The sequence below is a fragment of the Mustela nigripes genome, chromosome 4 (assembly GCF_022355385.1).
Source record: "Mustela nigripes isolate SB6536 chromosome 4, MUSNIG.SB6536, whole genome shotgun sequence".
Taxonomy (NCBI): Eukaryota; Metazoa; Chordata; class Mammalia; order Carnivora; family Mustelidae; genus Mustela; species Mustela nigripes.
In genome coordinates, this window is record NC_081560.1 from 159,651,971 (window position 1) to 159,676,438 (window position 24,468).

General features: G+C 38.6%; 1 protein-coding gene and 1 pseudogene across 1 annotated transcript in view; both read left to right on the forward strand.

Annotated features, from left to right (window-relative positions):
* The first annotated feature begins 1,473 nt into the window (after positions 1-1,473).
* On the forward strand, positions 1,474-5,854 carry LOC132016461 (large ribosomal subunit protein eL42-like; annotated as a pseudogene).
* A 262-nt stretch (positions 5,855-6,116) lies between these two features.
* HELLS (helicase, lymphoid specific) overlaps positions 6,117-24,468 on the forward strand; it is a 38,838-nt gene continuing 20,486 nt past the window's right edge. Inside the window, exons 1-7 of the mRNA XM_059398166.1 lie at positions 6,117-6,289; positions 6,711-6,829; positions 12,960-13,082; positions 16,336-16,392; positions 18,463-18,499; positions 18,585-18,649; positions 21,673-21,714. Of these exons, the coding sequence (XP_059254149.1) occupies positions 6,259-6,289; positions 6,711-6,829; positions 12,960-13,082; positions 16,336-16,392; positions 18,463-18,499; positions 18,585-18,649; positions 21,673-21,714 (474 nt within the window). The 5' untranslated portion in view covers positions 6,117-6,258. The remainder of the gene's footprint in view (positions 6,290-6,710; positions 6,830-12,959; positions 13,083-16,335; positions 16,393-18,462; positions 18,500-18,584; positions 18,650-21,672; positions 21,715-24,468) is intronic.

Consider the following 24,468-nt stretch of genomic DNA (forward strand, 5'->3'; position numbering starts at 1 on the left):
GTAAAGATGTATGGATGCTAATGGTACTAATAACAAAGGTCATGCATTGTCCCAGATCTAGAAAATTACAGATTCTGCTCTGACCTTGTCTGTGAACTGCACTGGCTTTTTTTATCTCATGTGGCAGCAAAGTTTATATGGGCTTCCCACTTAAATGGTCAGGACTATGTGGACTCACACCTGGCTCCTTTGTCACCAGGTACTCCATTTTTTTTTTTTTTTTTCTTTTTAAGAGAAAGGCAGTGAGGGGCGCCTGGGTGGCTCAGTGGATTAAGCCGCTGCCTTCGGCTCAGGTCATGATCTCAGTGTCCTGGGATCGAGCCCCGCATCGGGCTCTTTGCTCAGCGGGAGCCTGCTTCTCTCTCTCTCTCTCTGCCTGACTCTCCGCCGACTTGTGATCTCTCTCTCTGTCAAATAAATAAATAAAATCTTTAAAAAAAAAAAAAAAAGAGAGAGAGGCAGTGAGAGAGAGCATGAGCAAGGAGAAGGTCAGAGGGAGAAGCAGACTCCCTGTGGAGCTGGGAGCCCAATGCGGGACTCAATCCCGGGACTCCAGGATCATGACCTGAGCTGAAAGCAGTCGTCTAACCAGCTGAGCCACCCAGGCGTCCCACCAGGTACTCCATCTTAAATGCCAGCCAAATTGCAAACATGGGCTCCTCTGTCGCTCTCGCCAGCAAGAACAACACGGAGACACGCGTGGAGGCAAACTTCTTTAATGGCTTCTTTTTATCTTCTTCCCCTCTGGCGCAGCACAGCACGCAGCTCCCGCCGCCCCGCTCGGGCGTCGCTGCCGCCGCCACCGCCGCCATGGTCCGGGCTGCGGCCCCCTCCGGCCCGCCAGGCACAGCGCGGCCTGGCTCCCGTCGGGCCCCCCTCTACAAGTACATTCAAGCATATATACACCGGCAGCTTAGCCCGCCTAGCCAATCACCGCAGTGCTCATGCACCTCCCGCGTGAGTGGACCTAAATGAACAGCCAATCCTATTCGGTCCCTTACGGCTCTTATAGTAGGCCTCCTGTACTGGCTCCCAACACTCCTCTTTTCATAAGGCCATGTCACATAAACATACAAGGTAAGAAGTTACAGGAAATTTACTTGTGTATTGGCACTCCCAAATTCTTTTAAGCGTTGAGGACCTTATTCCCAAGTTTTGTCATTTATGTCTTCAAAAAGATGAGTTTAAATCTTTCCGTGGTAGAGAACAAGGGTTCAATCCTACTATGCAGACTTTGACAATACTCCAATCAGAAGTTAATAGCTTAGCCTCTGTGGTACTCCAGAACTGATGTGCTCTGGACACACTGACCCTTAACAAGGAGGAGCTTGTGTAGTCATTGGTGAAAAATGCTGCTTCAGTGTAAATGAGACAGGACAAATAATGTCTAACTTATGTCTATTAAAAGAGAATATTAATACTTTCATTTCAGCCTGATTCCTTTCTTTCCTTGCCAGTAGTGCATTTACAAACATGGTAAACATTCCTAAAATCTGCTGGACTTTCTGTAAGAAGTGTGACAAACACCAAACCCACAAAGTAACATAGTACGAGAAGAACAAGGATTCTCTATATGTCCAGGGAAAGCAGCAGCATGACAAGGAGAGTGGATATGGTGGGCAGACTAAGCCAATTTTCTAGGGGAAAAAAAAAAAAAAGGCTAAAACTGCAAAGAAGATTGTGTTGAGGCTTGAATAGTTTGAACTCAACTGCAAATCTAAGAGAATGCTGGCTAATAAGAGAGGCAAATATTTTGAACTGGCAGGAGATAGGCAAAGGAAAGTTCCATGTGGTGCAGTCCTAAGCTCCATATTTTGTTTTATTATGAAACCCGTTTTATTATGAAATTGAATTTATTATGAAATTGAATGAAATGAAATATGAAAAAAATCCCATTTTGTTTTTTTACAAGATTTTATTTATTAGTGTACATATGTGGATTCAGGGGATTGGGGAAGGAGCAGAGGGGGAGCGAGAGGGACAAGCAGACTGCACTGTGTCAGATCATGACCTGAGCTGAAACAAAGAGTCAGATGTTTTAGCCACCCAGGTGGCCCTGAAAGCAATAAAATCTTGAATGTATGTTCAAGAAAAGGGAGAGAAGGGGGTGCCTGCCTGGCTGGGTTGGTAGAGCAGGGGACTCTTGATCTCAGGGTCATGAGTTCAATCCCCATGTTGGGAGTAGAGATTACTTAAAATGGTTAAAGTGGTAAAGGTTATGTGGACTTTACCTCGGGGACTTTACCCTTTGAGCCACCCAATTTTATATATTTGTGGAATATAAATACTATTTGTGGAATTATACATATGTACATATACATATACATATACATGTATATATGTGTGTGTATATATGTATATATTTTTTTTAAAGAAAGGAAGAGAAGATTAACACTTTCCATCAAATAAATGAAGCAATGCTATTTTATTGAACTGATGTACTCCCAGGATTGAGACTGGTTAAATGGGTTGTGGAGAAAAGTGCTTCAGTTTGTTCTTTCCTGTTTGTTCATCTTCATTCTATGGTTTTTTTTCCTTCCCTTCCAGATGTCTTACTGCCCAGCTACTCACCTGATTCTTCTTGGCCACTAGCTCAGCTTTTAATGTGTGCAACTTAGAAGTTTCAGACAAGTGGTTCAGAACAGGTCTCCCCAGAATGCATGCAGATTATATATATATATTTTTTTTTAAGATTTTATTTATTTATTTGTCAGAGAGAACGCGAGCGAAAGCGAGCACAGGCAGACAGAGAGGCAGGCAGAGGCAGAGGGAGAAGCAGGCTCCCCGCTGAGCAAGGAGCCCGATGTGGGACTCGATCCCAGGACGCTGGGATCATGACCTGAGCCGAAGGCAGCTGCTTAACCAACTGAGCCACCCAGGCGTCCCTGCATGCAGATTATATTGAGCTAAAGACAGTTAAGACCCAAAAGGGTCAAGAAAAGTTTTTTTAAACTTCCCCTCAGGGCGCCTGGGTGGCTCAGTGGGTTAAGCCGCTGCCTTCAGCTCAGGTCATGATCTCAGGGTCCTGGGATCGAGTCCAGCATCGGGCTCTCTGCTCAGCAGGGAGCCTGCTTCCCTCTCTCTCTCTGCCTGCCTCTCCATCTACTTGTGATTTCTTTCTGTCAAATAAATAAATAAAATCTTTAAAAAAAAAAAAAAAAAACTTCCCCTCAATGCTTAAAAGAATTTACATAGAGGGCCTGGACTAGGAAGAGAGCTATCACCAGAAACAATTAACAAAGATTAGAGACTAGGTGTGAAACTGGGGGGAATTTGGGGAGCCTATTTGTTAGAATTCTCCCTGTCCTCCTTTGCATGGCATGGCGAACATTTGTTTATGAAACATTTGCTCTTCCCATCTTCCTGTGAATTCTTTTCTTTCCCTTCTTAGCTTAGAATGGCATATAAGCCTGGCATTACCTGCCTGTGCTGAGCCTTGCATTGACTTTATGGGACTCCTATATGTACGTAAGTAATTAAATTTGTGTTTCTCCTGTTAATCTATTGTATGTCAATTTAATTAACAGATCAAAAGAACCCAGTAAGGTAGGGGGAATTTTTTCTTCCCTACAGCTGTCTTCCCCTGGGCTAGCTGGCTGCTTGACATTTAATTTCTTTTTTTTTTTTTTTAAGATTTTAGTTATTTATTTGACAGATTGAGATCACAAGTAGGCAGAGGGGCAGCAGAGAGAGAGAGGAGGAAGCAGGATCCCTGCTGAGTAGAGAGCCCGATGTGGGGCTCAATCCCAGGACCCTGGACTCATGACAGAAGCCAAAGGCAGAGGCTTTAACCCTCTGAGCCACCCAGGTGCCCTGACATTTAATTTCTAGCTTAAATGTCCATCACTTCCTCAGATACGTGACTACCCAGTTTAAAATAACTACCCAGTTACTCTTACATCACTCTATTCTAATATTCTTGCAGAGTACTCTTCACACACCTCCTCCCACACATGCTTACTTGCTTTAACTCCTGAAATGTTAAGATCCATATCAACAGGGACCTTGTCTGCCTTGTTTATTGCTGTACAGCTCCTAGAAATGTTTCTGGTACCCAGGAGACATTTAAATGCAGACCCTTAAATAAAAGGGACTGAGCACAACTTTGAACAGCCACTCTGAGGGAAGGCTGGCATAATGGCAAATGTGTCAGGAAATAAATGCACCAGTGTACTTGTATTAACAAGTGTGGGGCCAGATGTTAGATGAGATGTATTTCCTTTGAAAATCAGATGAAATTGCCTTGAACTCCATCTCATGTGTTTAGACAAATCTTCCCTACTTTCTCTCTCTCAGGAACTAGAAGGGAAGTTGTCAGCTTTGAGCTGATCATTGAAGACTCTAAATCAGATGCTACAAGTATATAGAATATAGTATATAGAAAAAAGAAACAAATATGGGAAAGATTTTGGGAGCTGGGCCAAGATTGAGTTCAAAAGAAGGAACAAGAAGACTGGCAATACATTAGGGGAAAACCCTGTGAAAAGCTGTGTTTCAGAAGTCAGGGGAACAAATTTTAGGGGATAGGTTGGGGAAGTAAAAAATGTTAAGTGAGACTGATAGCTATTGTTTTAGGTTAGAGGGAGGAAGGATTTAAGAACAATTACTAATCAAGATTATGTTTTATCTTAAGATAATACTGAAGTAGGAGTCAAAAGGCCTGGGTTTGGCTCCCGTTTTATCACAAAATGACCACAGACCTCTGGGCAAGTCAGTGTCACTGAGCACCAGTTTTCTTACCTACAATGTAGGAATAAAAATAATCTGAGAGTGTTATGAAGAATAACACTCTTCAGAAGTGATTAGAAATAAATCTAATCTCAGAGTGTTATGAAGATTGCTGAAGATGTTCATGATAGATGTATGTTGCAAGCTCTTAATTTTGTACAATTATTAAAGTTTTCCCAAGTCAGAAATGAAGGAAACAGATGGTAATATGGCAGGTATACCACAATTTCTAGAAGGGGAGGGAGCCAAGGAATTTATTGAAAGGGATTGCAGACAAGAAAGGGTGGAATTATAGGCTGAAGAAAAAAACCAGTAAAAAAGTCCAGTCTCTTCTTTCGGTTCCCATTCTAGTTATTGGTCTATTCCTTTTTTTTTTTTTTTTTTAAAGATTTTATTTATTTATTTGACAGAGAGATCACAAATAGGCAGAGAGGCAGGCAGAGAAGCGGAGAAGCAGGCTCTCCACTGAGCAGAAAGCCCGATACAGTCCTCCATTGCAGGACCCTGAGATCATGACCTGAGCCCAAGGCATTGGCTTAACCCACTGAGCCACCCAGGTGCCCAGTCAATTCCTTTTTTTTTTTTTCTTAAGATTCGGTTATTTTATTTAGATAGAGAGCGCGCGCATGCCATTGCAGGTGAGCAGAAGAAGGGCAGAGGAGAGAATCTCAAGCAGACCCCCGCCTTGGAGTGGGGAGCCTGCCTAAGGGCTCATCCCATGACCCTCAGATCCTGGGGGAGCAGCAATCAAGTGATTCGCATAACCGACTGAAGCACTCAAGCGCCCCCTGGTCTATTCCTGAATCTTCTTTTCTCCTGGCCACTCCGCTTGCTTTATCACTACAATCAGTTCTCCCTTATCCTGAAACACCTTTCCTGAACTCTGCCATAATCTTACTAGCCTATTTTTCTCCCCCATGTCACCCACAACGGAGCTCTCTTCTGGGTCATTTCGGGGAGTTTTCAACCCAAAATGGGCACTGTGCACCAAGGATGGTGAGCGAGATTGGCGGTATTTGTCTCTGACATTCTCACCTGAATAGTCATACGTATTTCCTGTCTAAAAGATCATCGATTGACGGGATTTAATCATATCAGCCAATTGGTGAAGGTGCCTTGCAAATAAGAGAGCTCCTAAAGTGTAATTCTGAACCATTATCCAATACGTGAGGAAACTGGGCCCTCCACAGTGGGCAGACTCACTCGTCCCGTGTTACAAACCTAGTTGAAAGCTAGCAGCAGAACCCAGTTTTCCCAAGATAGACATCTAGGTAATCGCCCACGGTCAGCCAGGTGGGTTCTGATGAAAGCTAAATTGCGCCAAATCTCGCGCCTCCGGGATTCGGGGGGCGGGGCGGAGAGCAGAAAGTATCGCGAGATGACGACGTTTTCCCGCGAAGTAGAAGCGCGCGTTTTTCCTTGGCCGGGGGATTGGTGAGGAGGCTGAGGAGGCAGCGTCTGTGAGACTTAGGAGCGCGGCGTTGCAGACCCTGAGAGCCGAGGATCGGGTTCCGGAGTGTGTGTCCAGCCATGCCGGCGCAGCGGCCCGCGAGTAGCGGTGGTGAGTGCGGAGACCCTTCCTCCGGGCGCCCGCGGCGGCGTCGGGGCGGGGGGGGGGGAGGGGGGCAGCATGGAGGCTACAGCCGAGATTGGTGGGTAGAGCTGACTCCAGGCAGAGACGGAGGGAGGGAGGGCAAGAAGCTGTGGAAGGTGAGTGGAGGGCCCCAGATGCGCCTATGTGCGCGGTGTAGGAGACTTCACACAGCGGGGCCGCGTTTTCGCGAGCATCCCTACTGGTCAACTGGGGTCCTGGCCACTTGTTGACATTGTGGAGCCCCAGGATGTTTTCAGAGGACTGATGCTGGCGTCCCGTGGGTCTTCAGCTTTTGCCTCAGATGCATCCGGGAAAGATTGTTGAATGTGGAATTTGAGTAACCGGTAATTTTTTTAAACTGCAATTTAAAAACTTTATCCCCTCTTAGGGTCCCCGACTTCAGACATGGTTGAACCGGAGCCTGCCGTGATTACTCAAGCCATGCTGGAGGAGGAAGAACAGCTAGAGGCTGCTGGACTTGAAAGGGAGCGGAAGATGATCGAAAAGGTAATTTAGGAATCAAGTCCATCGTCGTTTGAGCCAGCAGTGACCTTCCTCGGAGGTTTGGTCTCCCGTCTGCTTTTTTCTTGATCTTTAAAACGGGCTGTTATTTATCTATTAGTATGTTTACTCAGCGCTATCTTTGAGACACCTTTGCTTGTGCTTTCAGTGATGCTTCTGGGATTTGTAGTCTAGGTCGAGAACGTTTCAGGTTGCTTCTTTAGCTAGATTAATTCTTCCAAAATCGGTAGTGAATTTCTTTGGTATTTAGTGCTATTGACCACCTAAAGTGATAAACTTGCCGTTTTCCTTTTGGTTTCTTGGACTAGTGCTAAGTAAGATTGTTTAGGTAAAAATGGGGTGTACATTTTCGGTGATAAGTGGTTTTCTTTTACAGAGTATATATTTTGCAGATGACCGAAGCAGTTTTTAATCACTTGAAATTTCAGTTCTTAAGTGTATTTCGCTCCCAGTAATAAAGCCCCACCTTGTTGCTTCATCATCCCCTGTTCAAAAAAAGGAGTGATAGCCACCCCCACTTAACATTCTGCCTCCTAAATTATTTTCTTGTAGTAATTTATTTAGCACTCCCGGTATTGTGATGCTGTAGGTACTTTTGACATCTCTGCATTTACATATGAGGAAGCTGGGGCAGTTGGGTGGGGTCACACACCAGTGAACTTGAATTTGAACTCTGGCTGTCTTAGGCATTCTTATCCTTAACCCTATACCTTAGGAAGTATACTTTAGTATTTAATTAACTCCATGCAGAATTACTTAATTTGGGAAATACTGCACCTCAAAGGCAATTAATGAATCAGTTGGTTCCCTGCTATTTAATATTAACAGAAATGATTCTTCTGCTAGCACTGTTAACACCTCCTGAACACTGTTGTGAATGTTGTACATGTATTTACTAATTGGCTCCTTAACTAGACTATAAAGTAGGTACTGCTATTCATTATAACTATTAAATTTACTAGCTTAATTACTAGTATAAACTATTATTTTTATTAAAGCATTCTGTGAAGTAGGTTCTGTTTTCACTTCATTTTACAGATGAGAAAACTGAGGCATGTAGAGAACGTGCCAGGAGCGGGGAGTTCCACAGCTTTAATAGAGCCAAGATTTTAATGTAGGCCATGTCATTCCAGAATTCACACTTTCTAGCCACCATGCTGTACTTTCACTCCAGTAATACTGGTTTTGTTACTATTCGTCAACTATAGTTAACCATAACCAGTTACGGTAATGTTAAGAAATTGTAATAGAAAAACAAATTTTAATAGAGTTGGGAAGTCAACCATGAATCACCTTTTGCCTTTCCTCACTGTATAAATTCTTGTAGTACTATCTAGTACTAAGTAGTGTTATCATTACTTATCATTTTGCTTACTGAGAGGATGTCACTTACTGTTTTGTTTTTGTTGGCTGTTCACCTATCAAATAGGCAATCAGTAAATTGTTTATTGAATTTTAAACTATGGAAAAAGAATACCTTATTATTATACAGCATATATAGGATTATGTAAATAAAATAAATGTACTTACTAGCCATGTAACCAGAGGATAATTATAAAGGGTGAATCCTGGGGCAGGTGTCTAGAACTGAATCAACTGCAGAGGTTGTAAGAATGGTAAAGCCTCCATTTTGAGTAGTATATCTTCAGTTTTGTGACTCATGAAGATTGTTGGGAAAGATAGTACTATTTGAAGAAAGACTATGAGGTACAATAAAAATACATTTCCAGAATGCATTAATTCAAGGGATGAAACATTTTTACATTTTTCTTTTAAAAGATTTTATTTTTAAGTAATCTATACACCTAACATGGGGCTCAGACTTAGAACCCTGAGATCGAGTCACATGTTCCACTGATTAAGCCAGCCACATGCCCCCATTTCCACATTTTGGAAAGATCTCTCAAAATTTATAGTACCATAAGTATTTGCTGATTAAACAAAGAATCAAAATGACTTCTACTTTTAAGCGAAATATTTAAACTTTTGAACAAACGTTTTGCATCAGTCCAAAAATTTTTTGGAATTGTTATTGTTGAGGGATAGGTATGTTGAGGGATAGCTAAAGCTAGCTTCTCTTTAGCAGTTATTCATCATAGAACTTTAGCAATTTTTTTTTTTAAGATTTTATTTATTTTTTTGACAGAGATCATAAGTTGGCAAAGAGGCGGGATGGGGGCGGGTGGAGCAGGGAGCTCAGATGCGAGGCTCAATCCCAGGACCCTGAGATCATGACCTGAGCCGAAGGCAGAGGCTTAACTGAGCCACCCAGGTGCCCCTAAAATAGCAATTTCTAATCTATTTTCAATCCCTCCATGAATAAATTTTATAGCTCTCTTCAGTTCTTACACTAAAACCAGTGTGTGCTTTGCCAAAAAGCCAGTAGTATTATGGTCTATTATTATTATATTGCCTTTTTATTTATAGTATTGAAAGAATTTGATTAATTTTTGCACTTTTAACTTGTAAGTTGTTCCTTACTTGACCATGGGGAAAATTCTAAGAATTAGTTTCTCCTTGCTTGTCTTTGGAGACCAAAAAATTGGCAGTACAAAAATAAAGATTCCTTTTCTTTTGGAAGAAAACGTATTTATGGGCATATATTTAGAAGTACTTGAGAAGAGCTTGCTTAAGATTCTTAATGAGGAGCATTAACTTTGCTTTAGGAGATTGTAAAGTTTGTAAAGAGTAGAGAATGGCTTTTACATTGATTTGCTACAGTCATTTTCTTTGGCTTTTCACCTGTATTTCCTTTAGAAAGAAGTTATTGTTAGTCTAGAAGTGGTGAAGAATAGCATTAATGTGTATATTGTTGGGGAGGGGAAAGGTAAAAAGTTATGATAAGTGTTAGAAAAAAGGAAAGTAGCTCAGACTGTGGAGAGTGAAGTGTAACCACCCCTACTCCCAAATCTGGTGTTGGTGTTTGGAGAGATAATGATGTAGACTGTGGGAATTTATGCCTTTGGTGTCCATTGGCATACTCTTCAACTCTAGTTAAAAGATAATTCCTGCCAGGCGCTCAGTGCTTTCCACAGAGCTACAGTTTACCTTAATATAACAGATAAAATTGTTAAGAAACAGTAATGGTAGATAAGGCTTTTTACCAAATTATTTTGAAATACGGAAGGTTGGTGTTGAAGGTTAATAATTGATTTAGTTTCCTAATTATATTATTTACAAATTAGTGTAACATATTTAATCTTTAATTACTTAAAAAATGGGTGCTAAATTATTCTGAACAGGATTTAAGGTAGCATATATATCTAAATTAAGCCCAGAATACTTTAATTAAAGTTTAAACAAATTTTAAAAGTTAAGGATTTTTTTTTTTTTATTGGACAGAGAGAGGGAGATCACAAGTAGGCAGAGAGGCAGGCAGAGAGAGGGGAAAGCAGGCTCCCCGCTAAGCAGAGAGCCTGATGTGGGCCTCGATCCCAGGACCCTGAGATCATGACCTGAGCTGAAGGCAGAGGCTTAACCCACTGAGCCACCCAGGCGCCCAAAAGTTAAGGATTTTTTTTTTTTTAAGATTTTATTTATTTATTTGACAGAGAGAGCTCACAAGTAGGCAGAGAGAGAGAGAGAGAGGAAGAAGCAGGCTCCCCGCCAAGCAGAGAGCCCAATGCGGGGCTCGATCCCTGGACTCTGGGATCATGACCTGAGCCAAAGGCAGAGGCCCTAACCCACTGAGCCACACAGGCGCCCCAAAAGTTAAGGATTTTTTTTTTCAGGGGCACCTGGCTGGCTCAGTTGCTGGAGCATGCGACTCTTAATCTCAGGTTTGTGAGTTTGAGCCCCATGTTGGGTGTAGACTACTTAAAATATTTACCAAAAAAAATCTTTTTTTCAGGGGCACCTGGGTGGCTCAGTGGGTTAAAGCCTCTGCCTTCGGCTCAGGTCATGGTCCCAGGGTCCTGGGATCGAGCCCCGCACCGGGCTCTCTGCTCAGCAGGGAGCCTGCTTCCTCCTCTCTCTCTGCCTGCCTCTCTGCCTGCTTGTGATCTCTGTCAAATAAATAAATAAAATCTTTTAAAAAAAAAATCTTTTTTTCAAATTCTAAATAATTTCATCTTTCAGTTTATAATATCTATTTCATTCATTGACTATTGTAATCCAGTAACATCGGTAATAGTAAAAGAAACACTGTTCTAAAAGAACTGAAAATAGTTTTGTAAGATGTCAACAGAGATTATCTGCATGGACAGAATTGGTTTTGTTTGTTTGTTTTTAAAGATTTTATTCATTTATTTGACAGAGAGAGACCACTAGTAGGCAGAGAGGCAGGCAGAGAGAGAAAGGGAAGGAGGCTTCCCCCTGAGCAGAGAGGCCGACAGGGAACAGGGGACTCGACCCTAGGACCCTGGGATCATGACCCGGAGTCTTCAACCCACTGAGCCACCCAGGCGTCTGATAGAATTGTTTTATGGGTGTTTTTTAAATATATAATTTTTTTAAAGATTTTATTTATTATTTGGACAGACAGAGATCACAAGTAGGCAGAGAGGCAGGTAGAGAGAGAGGAGGAAGCAGGCTCCCCACGGAGCAGAGAGCCCGGTGTGGGGCTCCATCCCAGGACCCTGGGATCATGACCTGAGCCGAAGGCAGAAGCCTTAACCCCCTGAACCACCCAGGTGCCCCTAAATATATAATTTCTCTAAAATGTGTATTTATTTTCATGTTATTTATCCTTACACATTTTATTGTCATTGCTTTTGTAATAGAAAAGTTTATTTTGAAAGAAAAGCTGGAGAGATGATAGAACATCTAGGAAATACAATGGTCTCTGAAGTACATCAGCCGCTATGCATGTATGCATACATGTGTGTGTGAACCCTCATGTACAAACAAACTTTGTCTCAGGAGTAGGTTGGTAAGGTTTGCATATATTTAGCTTTGATAGATGCGTTCAACTGGATTCACTTCAGCACACTTAGTGTGTTGTAGGTTTTTTTTGTTTTTTGTTTTTAAATTGAGATTATACTGAGTTGACAGATGATGAACTGGATCGTGCCTGTTTAGGTAAATAAAGTTCTGTTGGAACATAGCCTTGCCCATTTGTTTCTATATTGTCTATTACTGCTCTTGTCCAAAAAGGCAGAGTTGAGTATTTATAAGACATATGCTCAAATATTTAAATATTTACCCTTTGGCCCTTTACAGAAAGAAGTTGTGGACCACTGAACTGTACTATTTATTTGTTACTTTTATGTTTTTCATCATGTGCCCTCTGGTATTTTTTTTTAAATATTTTACTTTATCATTGTGAACTGAGAGAGGATTCCTCCTTAACCACTAGCCTACTGTAGATTTAGAAATCACTTAATAAATGGTGTGTTAAAGTAATATAGAAAGCAGGTAATTTGACGATGTATAGGAGAGGAAAGTTGAACTAAAAGTAGGAATAAAACAAGCCTAAAAACAAGGGCAAAACTGGGGACACAACGCTGAGGAGGAAGAAGTTTGTAATAATCATAAGTAGATTTAGCATGTTGAAATATTTTGACAGTGCAGTTTTTGTTTTGTTTTTTGTTTTCTGAAGCAATCTCTAGGCACAACTGGGGCCCGAACTCATACCCTGAGATCAAGAGTCGGCATGCTCTACCGACTGATCCAGCCAGGCATCTGGACAATATAGTTTTAAAATTCTAAGAACATTTGTTTTAGTTCCTAGCCAATTAAATTATTTATTAATTCTGATGCTCTTTCGAATAAAACTGGTATGTAAAAATTTTCTGAAATCATTTGATTGTTTAAAAAACTTAAATCTACTTGAAGTATTTAGTTTATAATGTTAATTTTATAACTTTCAAAAATTGATGGATGCCAGTAAACATGGCCAGTGTCTGAAATGTCAATATTTTGGTATCTAAGCTGCATCATACCAAATGGCATGTTGAACCCCGGAATCCTATTTTTTAAGCTATTTGTCCTGGTTTTGGGTTAAAATAAACCATTTTTAGTAAAGTTAATACTAGAAAAATATTTTTCCCCATTAATTACAGGAAATATATCAAACTCAAAGAGCATTTATTTAGCCTTTATTTTTTAACGTCTTGTGCAAAACATCATGTATGTCAGAAAACTTAACAGTCATGGAAATTTTCTTTTTGGATAGGCTCGCATGTCTTGGGATAGAGAGTCTGTGGACATTCGGTACCGTAGACTTCAACATTTACTTGAGAAAAGCAATATCTACTCCAAATTTTTATTGACTAAAATGGAACAGCAACAACTAGAGGTATGTGTATGTAATTGATTAGAACCAGTAGCTTACATTTTTAAAAAATGACTTTATTGAGATAAAAATCACATGCAGTAAGCTGTACACATTTTAAGTTTACTGTTTGATGGGTTTTGACCAGTGTATAGATCTGTGTAACCACCAGCACAGTCAAGATGAGGAGCATTTCCGTTACCCCAAGAACTTTTCTTGTCTCAGTGATCCCCATGCCTGGCCTCCAAGACCTCTGATTTCTGTTTTCTGTCACAATAGATTGGTATTGTTTTTTCTAGAATATACAAATGGAACATGCATTAAACACTTTATTGTGTCTTGCCTCTTTAGCTCAGCATATTGCGATTCACTTGTGTTTATTCAGTAGGTCGTTCTCTATTCCTGAGAAGGATTCCACTGTATGAATATACCTCTGTTTATTTGTCTGATTTTTATCCTGTCTAGTGATAGTTTTTGGATGCTGGAAATCGTGGACTTTATGTTACTTAGTCTTTTTTTAAAAAATTGATTTATTAAGATATAATTGATACATACAAAACACATGATATAATGTACAGTTTTATATGTTTTCACATGTATACACCCATGAATTCACCACAATCAAGGTAATCAACATAGCCATCAACTCAAAAAATTATGCCCCCCTTCTTTTTTAATTAAAGTAAAATTGACATAACATACTAGTTTCAGGTTATGATTCAGTATTTGTGTATGTTGTGAAATGATCACTACAGTAAGTCTAGTTAACATCTTTTACCATACATAATTAACAATTTTTTTCTTATGATAAGAAATTTTAAGCTTTACTCTTGGCAACTTTTAAATATGCAATAGAGTATTACCAACTATAGTCACCAGGCTGTATAATGCATAGCCCTGACTGACTATAACTGGATATTTGTACCTTTTAACCTGTCACTCAATATACCACCACCAATCATCAGTCTTTTCTCTTTATTTATGAGCTTGGGGTGTTTTGTTTTTTTAAGATTCCACAAATTAGATTATATGGTATTTATCTTTCTGACTCGTTTCACTTAGCATAATGCCCACAAGGTCCATTCATGATTCAAGTTGCAAGGTTCTCTTCTTTTTTATGACTGAATTCCTGCCCCTTTTTAAATTTTCTCCCATCCTTCACTTCCTGTCTTCCTCACCAAATAGTCACTGATCTGCTTTCCCTTATAATAAACTCATTTGCATTTTCTTTTGATGATATTTTTTTTAGCTTTTGTATTTCTGAAAAAGTCTTCATTTGCTTTTGTTTTTGGAAGTTTTTTTTTTTTGAGTGAAGAATTTATTTTTCTTTAGTGCTTCCTTTTTTCTGCCCAGGTGATCCCTTATGTTTCACTGCTTTCTTTGATGTTTCACTGTTTTCTAGTTTACATTGATTGTGACAAAACCAACATTTTTTTTTCTTTTTTTTTTTAACATTTTACTTAATTTGAAAGTGATTACAATGGGCGGAGCAGGGGAAGGAGGAGGGAGATGCAGGGGGAGAGGGAGAATTAGCCTCCTTGCTCCAACAGGGTTGGACTTGGGACTCTACCCCACGACCACGAACTGAGCCAAAGGCAGATGCTGAACCAACTGAACCACCCAGGTGCTCCAATAAGCCTTAAGTCTTAATGGTGTGCCACAAGACAATAAGCAGTCTTAACTGTCTCCTTCAACCCTCTTACTTTTCTACACTTCATTCTAGAAAAGTGTGTTTCTGCCTTTGGGCCTTTGCACTAGCTGTTTTGTACTTGGAACCATCTTCTTGTAGATATCTGCATAGCTTACTTCATCACCTTTAAGCCTGGCTTAAACGTTTTCCTGATGAAGCCTGCCCTAACAATCTTAAGTGAAATTGCTGTCTGAACCTTTTCTATCTGCACACTCCTGACCCCCTTTACCTTGTCTGTGCTTCCCATTGTACTTATATGAGATAACTATATAATTTATTTATTGCCCACTACAACCTACGAAGATTTAAAAGCTTGTGCAAATTTCTTTTTTTTTTTTTTTTAAAGATTTTATTATTTATTTGACAGAGAGAGATCACAAGTAGGAGAGAGGCAGGCAGAGAGAGAGAGGAGGAAGCAGGCTCCCCACTGAGCAGAGAGCCCGATGCGGGACTCAATCCCAGGACCCTGAGATCATGACCTGAGCCAAAGGCAGAGGCCCAACCCACTGAGCCACCCAGGCGCCCCAAAGCTTGTGCAAATTTCAAGGCTACAGTAATCCCCTATGTCCCCATCATTCACTGGTCAGTTATCAATCAAGATTTTGCTTTTGCTAAGTATGTTTTCCTTTGCTCATGAACTTTTGTATGGTAAAATACAAATATAGGAGAGCAAAACAATCCACACTTAATGAGTTATTATAATGCATGTATCTTTTTTCTTTTTAAGATTTTATTATTTGACAGAGTGTGCATAAGCCGGGAGGAAGGGGAGAGGGAGAAGCAGACTCCCCCTGAGCAGGGAGTGCAATGTGGGACTTGATCCCAGCACCTTGGGATCATGACCTGAGCCAAAGGCAGACACTTAACTAACTGAGCCACCCAGGCACCCAAGGCATACATTTTTTAACCACCTTTTGGAAATGGTTTGAATCCCTTTTTGTCTGTCTTTTAAAGCTTTGTTAGGGTGCATATGGAACAGCTTTTAGTCTGGTAGTAACTTGCCCCTCTTCTGAGTGCTCTTGTCACTTTGCCTGATGGGTACGAACTGTTCCTGATCCATCCCCTGTAAGCACAAGGGATTACTTTACTTGCTATTTTCTAGTTGCCTTGGTTTTATACACTCATGTCACTGATAGTTCTCAACCTGAAATTTCACCTACGTACCTTGAGGGCTTTCTTTGTGTACCTGACCCTGAGTATGCTAGCTGCTGTTAAGTTTTGTCCTCTTGTCTCTTCAACTCAGGGAGGCTGTTGAGCTGCTGAATTCTTCCTCCACTATTTGCACTTGAGAATTGCCTTCAGGCAGTAAACTGCACAATCAAGATTTGTCTCATTTGTTTCCCTTTTTCAGTGTTCATTCTCCTTTACTGCATATTGTCTGAAAATCACTGTTTAAAATACTTATATGGATTTCAGTTGTGTAAGGCAGGAAGGTCTGTTTCCTGTTGCTCCTTAAAGGTTTGAAGTGGAAGTGCTCCCTCGTTTTTAAATCTTTATATAGCTCTTCATTGTGTACATGTTACTTGAGCTGTGTGTTTTATACTTTGCATTTTCCACTTGTGGCACTAAGAAAAAAGTATCTTACAGGAACAGAAGAAGAAAGAGAAATTGGAGAGAAAAAAGGAATCCCTAAAGGTTACTAAGGTAATATAGAGTAAGCTAGAAAGTCCTTTATGTTACCTTAAACATTGAGGAAATTCCTCTGTAGTCTTAACTTTATAGATCATCTACTTAATTTTAACCTTCTTTATCTGAAAACCTATCTTTGTTATAAGCTGCAGAGGAACATATAAAATCTGTTTTCTCAATATTCTTAGATATGGAAGGAAAGCTAAAGTATAACCCTTTCAGTTTCTTATTGTTTTTCTTAATTTCAAAATTTCACTCTTCTAAGTGGCCAGTTCTTTTGGTGCTCATAGTGATTATTTTTTACCCTTAATGCCTCCAACCTCATCATGTCAGCATGGATCCATAATAATTTAAATTTGTATCGTGCATAGTTGCAGCAGTGAAGCCAAAATTGGAACAAATTTATTCTATCTGCTAATAACATTTCAGATAATAGAGCATTCATTTAGGGATAGCTTGAATTTTAGATGTGATCTTTTGGGGTAAATTTGTTTTAACATGAGGCTGTTTAATGCCTTATTGTTGGAATTTGTATAAAGAACAGTTGTACTAGTGAAAGGAGAGAGCAACATTTAGAGTACTTACTGTGTGTCATGTATTCTAAGCTTTACATTTATTTTTTATTTTTTATTATTATTGTTTTAGGTTTTTTTTCTTATTTGATAGAGAGAGAGATCACAAGTAGTCAGAGAGGGGGAAGCAGGCTCCCTGCTGAGCAGAGAGCCTGATGCAGGGCCTGAGCCCAAGGCAGAGGCTTAACCCTCTGAGCCACCCAGGCACCCCTTATTTTGGGTTTTTGAAGAATATAAACTTAAAAGATAATTTTACTTGCTTAATCATTTACTCCCTACTCTTCAACCTGTAGGTTTAATCTGTTGTTCACTTTTCACTTTTGCCCAGCTAACTTTTTATGTCAGGGTTTTGCCCCCGTCCCGCCACGGCCGCTGTATTCAATAGGTGCCAACCATTAAGTTCTGCCTGTTCCATCTCACTGGTCCCTTTTGGTATTTTATATTTTTAATCCTCTAACTTTTTTCTAAAGTTTTTATTTATTTATTTGACAGAGACACAGTGAGAGCAAGCAGGAGAAATGGGAGAGGGAGAAGCAGGCTTACTGCTGAGCAAGGAGCCTGATTTGGGCCTCGATCCCAACCTGAACCAAAGGCAGATGCTTAATGACTGAGCCCCCCCGGCGCCCCAGTCCTCTAACTTTTAAACTTTATTTTAAAATTTACCTTTTTTTTTTTTTTTTTTAAGATTTTATTTATTTTATTTGACAGATCACAAGTAGGGAGAGAGGAAGGCAGAGAGAGAGGGGGAAGCAGGCTCCCTGCTGAGCAGAGCTGGATATAGGGCTCAATCCCAGGACCCTGAGCTCATGACCTGAGCCGAAGGCAGAGGCTTAAACCCACTGAGCCACCCAGGTGCCCCTTAAATTTACTTTCTTGAGACACCTCGCTGAATCATTCGTTTGGGGGAGCACATGACTCTTGATCTCAGGTTGTGAGTTTGAGCCCCATGTGTGGTGTAGGGTTTATGTAAGAAATTTTAAAAATTCACTTTTGTTATTTTGATTTTTTATACATACTTTCTCCCTATTCTTGATCTTCCTTTCCACCTCTCATTTTGAAACTTTTTTTTTTAACATCTCTTCCTTTCCTGTATTTCCCCTCACTAATATTTTTAAATCAGTGTTCTCTTTTATTTCTGCTTTCAGTTATATTTAATTTAAAAATTTTACTGAAAATGAGTTGTCCTTCCATATTATACCCACTGAATATCTTTAGCATAAACCTGCAATTACAGAAAATGTACATGGCAAAATAAAAATGCCTTCTGTGTTTAATTTGGAAATATATCAAATGGGAAAAAAATGAGGAAAGTAGAGTCATCAAGAAAAAGGAATACACTTATAAGCAAGTTCTAGTGGGGAAATGTAGAAAGAGGTTACATGTTGGTAGGAGTAATAGAGTTGCGGATGTGACTCAAATGCAAGGACATTTGGCATTTATTTACTTAGTGTCTTTTAATATGTAATACCATAAAGTCCCTAGAAAAATAATATCCTAAATTCTTGTTTTGTAGGGTAAAAATTCCATTGATGCAAGTGAGGAGAATCCAGGTAAACTTCCTTGTTCTACTTTTGAAGGATATGTTTGTATTTTCACTTTTATTGCTATCAAAAATAAAATAATTTTTTTTAATAGTCATGAGAAAGAAGAGAGGAAGAGAAGATGAATCCTACAATATTTCAGAGGTCATGTCGAAAGAGGTAAAAATAAAGTGGGGAGGGCCCATAAGATTCACTGTTGAGTAAAACTGGTGGATTTCGAACTACATTTAAAGCTGTATGGATTGCTATTACATACTTGGCTTTTCAGGCTGTGAAGGGACTGTTTCAGGGAAGAAAATGGCACTGTCTTCCTGTTTGCTAAGGGAATGTGAGCTTGGCCTATTTAGAAATTATTATAATGAAAAGTTACTATTATCAGATATTTCTCATGACTTCAAGATCTTATCTTCAGAACTTTGTTCTTGTTCCTTGTTGAGGACCTTTAGGGAACTGAAATCATGTAGTCATTTTTATTTTATTTTTTATTTTTTAAAGATTTTATTTATTTGAGAGAGAGTGAGAGCACAAGCTTGAGGGAGAGGCAGACTGCCCGCTGAGCAGGGAAGGGAACCTGATGCCGGTCTATCCCAGGACTCTGGGATTATAACCTGAACCTAACTGACTGAGCAACCTAGGCGCTGCCCATCCCCCCCTTTTATTTTATTTTTATTAAGATTTTATTTATTTATTTGACAGACAAAGATCACAAGTAGGCAGAGTCAGGCAGAGAGAGAGAGAGGGAAGCAGGCTCCCCGCTGAGCAGAGAGCCCGATGCAGGACTCGATCCCAGGACCCAGAGATCATGACCCAAGCCGAAGGCAGTGGCCCAAACCACTGAGCCACCCAGGCGCCCCCCATCCCCCCCTTTTAGTCCCTTTTAAAACCAGATCCTTTTTTATTTTCTTGTCACCTGTTACTTCATAAAATAGAAATTAAAAAGCATATTTAATTATAACAAACTTTAAATATCCCTTAGGCATATTTTAATGTTACATTCTTACATTTAAAAAAAAATTCTAACATTGTTATTTACTATATTTTTCTGTAAACTGAGATTCAAACTCTTGAGATCTTCATAAAGTATAAAATACAAAATTTCACATACTTATGTTTTGGATGCACTCTAATATTTTCCTTCTTTTTTTCTTTCATTTAAAAATAATGGTCAAGACCCATTTGATTGATTATGAATATGGCCTACAATTTGAAAAACACTATTATTTAAGTATTACTTAGACTTATTGAAATTCAGGCAGTTATACATTTATCAAATGTTGGTAGCATATCAGGTGTGGGCAAACTTTATCTTACAGGTATAAGATCAATTGATCAAGGAGCTTAGTAGATAACGGTCTTTGCCTTAGCTTTCATCCAGTGAGAAATAAGTAGTCAATTGGGCTCTTTTGAGCTTATAAACGGACTCTAAACTGAGGCACTAAGTTCATAAAATTTTAATTTAGAAGGTGACATCTGAGTTGTGACTTGAAGCATAAAAGTCATTTAAAGGTTGGGGAGAGTTAATAGGGAAATAATAAGATAAAGAGAAGGTAGTGAAGAGTGAATAACCTTTGCTAGAATAATCTTTGACAGACGTCCAGAGGCAGGAGAGATCCTGGCAATTTCAAAAACTTTAAAGTACATATTTGTTACCAGTTTGTATATAAATGAAAAGGACGTAAGGAGGGTCAGGAGTTTAGTTACAAGGTTTAATTTTTAACAGTGCTTCATAGATAATATTAGGTTTGTTTTGACTGATTCACACATTGTTTTTCAAGAAGGTTTAGCTTAGTCATTGTATTTATTTATTTTTACTTAGTTTAAAAGACAGCTCTGTTCCTTATATCACTTCAGCCTTAGGGTATGAATATCTATACTTAAATAGTACTTTACATACACATGTGACAACACATGTAAGTATGTATATATATTTTTGTCAGCCACTTAACTCATGTGTCCCATCATCCTACATATCTTAAGTTTAAGATACATTTGAAGTTTCTTGAAAGTATCTACCATTTCATCCCCTTTGTCCTCTGAACATGCTATTTTCTGCTTGAAACCTACCGTAACTTAAATCTTTAATGATTATGTCCTGATGATAACTTTTTCAGATAATTTGATATAATACTCCCCTAACTCATTAAGTGACATTCAGGTATTGCTTGTCTTCATAACTTTAGCATCTGTTTTTCTTTTTTTAAAGATTTTATTTATTTATTTGACAGACAGAGATCACAAGTAGGCAGAGAGGCGGGGGGTGGGGGTTGGGGGGTGGGCAGAAGCAGGCTCTCGGCTCAGCGGAGAGCCGGATGTGGGGTTTGATTCCAGGAACCTGAAATCACGACCTGAGCTGAGGATTTAACCCACTGAGCCACCTGGGTGCCCCCATACCCTTAGCATCTAGTAGGTACTTCAAAATCAGAGTACTTCAATTCTGTATTTTTAATTTATTTGTCTTTGCCTCTTGCTCAAAATTACAAACTCAGATGTCTATCCACAGAGGTCCCACAGTGGGATAGAGTTGAGACTGTAATACATTTGGAAGTGAATCCTGAAATACCAGGAGTAGTCACAACTTAGACTGTAGAGCAGGGTTTGGAAAACCTTTTCTGTACAGGGTCAAATAGTTGTTGGCTTTGAATAGTTGAGTAGTTGGATAACTAGTCAACACTGAACTTGGCCTTTTGTAGCCTGAGAGCAGTCATAAGCAGTCATAAACTAAGCAAATATGCTCAACTTTGTTCTAATTAAACTTTACAAAAACAGGTTGCCAGCTGGAGTTGGTCTACGTGCTATATTTGCCAATCCCTGTATTAGAGGATTATTGTCATATGTGATTTCGGATTTAAGTCTCCTCAGTAAGCTTTGGCTTAAAAAAGAAACAAAACAAAAACCCTGGAAATTTTAGGAGCAAATAACCCAATTTTTAAGTATTGTTAACTAATGCAGAGTTTTATAAGACACTGTAATCTTAATTTTGCTTGAGGTCCACCAGTTTTGAGTCCTGTATTTTAATTACCTTGAGAGCCTATCCTCATTTCTTGGCATGAAGATAGAACAGAATAGAATATTCTATAGAATATTAGAATAGAATATAACAGAACAGAATAAATACTTGTTGAGTAAATAAATGAATGAACTACATATATTGCTACTTTATTTCTGTTTTCTTAATGTTCTAGGAAATTTTGTCTGTGGCTAAAAAAAATAAAAAGGAGAATGAGGTAAGAGATTTATGAGAAACTAAATGTAGGAGCCATATCTGTTTCTCTGATCATTAATTCCTTTAATCTCCAGTGTACATTTTTTTCTCACTAGCTATTCTATTTCTTAACCTTAAAAAAAAAACTTACTTCTTTCTTATCCTGTCGTGCTGCTTACTTACATAATCAACTTAAGGTGTTCTACTGCATGGTCCTTAATGTGTAAATATTAGTTTATGGGTCCTTGGGAGTTTAGCGGTAATGCGAGTGCCTATAACAAAATGCATTCCACGTGTATATATTCCACATCTTGTGGAAGCTCTAAGAGGTTCCTTAATCTTGTTGCTCACATGAAATGTTGTGTTTGGATCTGTTTGGGAAGACTTCTCACCCCATCCCCATTTTCTGTGGAGAGATTCCTTGTTACCTGAGTATTCACTGTCCATATCCCTTCAAGTACAAGATTTCTTAGTTCAAGTTCAAGATTTCATATGAAAATGCTTACCAAGGGTTATAAAAATTAACTTACCTATCAAAGATTAATAGGCTCTTGGGAAAATTGATGACATTATAAATGGGAGCTATTCTTTTTGCCCATCATAATTTTGACCAAAATTTGTTTCTTATATCAGTGCACTAATTTTTATTCTTTGTTCTGTATAAGGATTAGTTTATGATACAGTTAAAATTGAACAATGTTAAATATAAATAAGAGTAAGCTTTTTTTTTATAATATATAATTGCATATTTATTTAATTAAAAGATTCTATTTAAGAGTGTGCCCATGAGCAGTGAGAGGGGCATGGCAGGGGGAAGAGGCAGACTGGGAAACAGGCTCCCCACTGAGCAGGTGGGGCAGGGCTTATTCCCAGAACCCTGGGATCATGACCTAAGCTGAAGGCAGACCTCTAACCTACTGAGTCACCCAGGGGCACCTTTAGTTACATTTTCAAAGATAAAGCTTCAGTCTAATTTCCCATGACTTAATATGGAATTTTGACCATTTTATAGTATGCAGTAAGTAAGTGTGTACCATGCTTATGTTAATTCTGATGAATTTTGATAAATGTATGCATTCATGTAATTACCACCCAAATCAGGATCTAGAACCTTTTCATATGATAGAAGGATCCCTTGTATCCCTTGCTAGTCATTTCTCCCACCACCAAACTTGGAGGCAACGACTTTTTGACTTTTGTCGGAGACCAGTTTTTAACCTTTTTCACAGGTTGTTTCATACAAATAAAATCCAAACATGTATCTTTTATTTCCTGTTAACTTGTTACTCAACATAGTTGATACTCATTTATATTGTTGAGTTTATAAGTAGCTTTTTTAAAATTGCTGAGTAAAATTCCATCAAATGAATATTATAATTTCTTTATCCATTCTCTGGATGGGCATTTGAATGGTTTCCAGTTTGTGACTTATGAATAAGACCACCATGATAATTTGTGTACAAGTCTGTATGGACGTGTTTTCTTGTTCTTGAGTATATACCCAGGAATGGAGTTGCTGGGTCATATTGTAAATGTATGTTTTAAGTTAAAAGAAAATTCTTTTCCTGAAGTGAACACACCATTTTACTCTCACCAGCAGTGTATAAAAGTTTCTGTTAAGAAAAATAAAAATAAAATAGAAGTTTCTCTTGATGTTACTACCAGCATTTCATGTTAGTCTTCTTAATTTTAACTGAATATGAAATGAATTTCACATTTTACTGAATGTGAAATAAATCTTGTGTGGTTTTATTTTGCATTTTCTTAATTGCTAATGTATATTTTCATGTTCTTAATGGCTTTATGTTTTCTTTTATAAAGTTTCTATTCACATCTTTTGCCCATTTATTGTTACCTGCCCTTTTATTGTTGATATATGAGTTCTTTAAAAATGCACAAGTTCTTTGTCAGATTTATGTACTATATTTTCTTTCAGTTTGTGGCTTGCCTACTCATTTTCTTAATGGTGTCTTTCAGTAAGCAGAACTTCTAAGTTTTACAGTAGCTCAGTTTATCGCTTCCCCCCAACCCCTTTGGTAGTTAGTGCGTTTTTGTCCTGTTTAAGAAATTATCCGAGGTTATCAAGATACTCTGCTTTCTTCTAAAAGCTTTATGGTTTTGGTTTTGACTTTATGATGAACATCACAAATGAATTTTATGTATGGAATGGTAAAATTCAGGGTTTGTAATTTTCCAGTTGAATGTTGTAGCATTATTTGTGACTTCTCATTTATAAGACTTCCATCTGAATTGACTCAATCCTCGTTTTCACATTCTTAAATGTGAAATAAAGAGTTGTGGACGTCACTAACCAGTAAAAGCTATCATTTATCATAAGTTGGTAATGCGTGTCATTACAGATAAATTGCTACTCTTAAGTGTGATGTAGGGAGTTCTTAAACTTTATTTACTTTGCCCCTTTTTCTTCAACAAATGTAATTTAGACAGAAGTAAATGTTCCTGTTTCCTTGAAAGGATTTTTTTCCTTTCTATTTTATAGACATTATTTTTAATTTGGGTGAAAGAAATTATTATTAAGAAAATAGTTTAATAAATTCTTGAGTCGCTCATTTAAAAAGTTTGGATGGGAGGTACAGTTGTAAAGGTCATTTCAATAGTGTGCCTGTCATCTGTAAGAGTTATCTCAATTTTTTTTTCAATGGCTTTTGCGTTTGTGAGAGAATGGGGGTAACTATCTCTAAGGTTTTATTCAACAAACGGTTTTATTTCTATATACTTAATGGGTAAATTTTGATTAAATTTTCTGATAAATAGA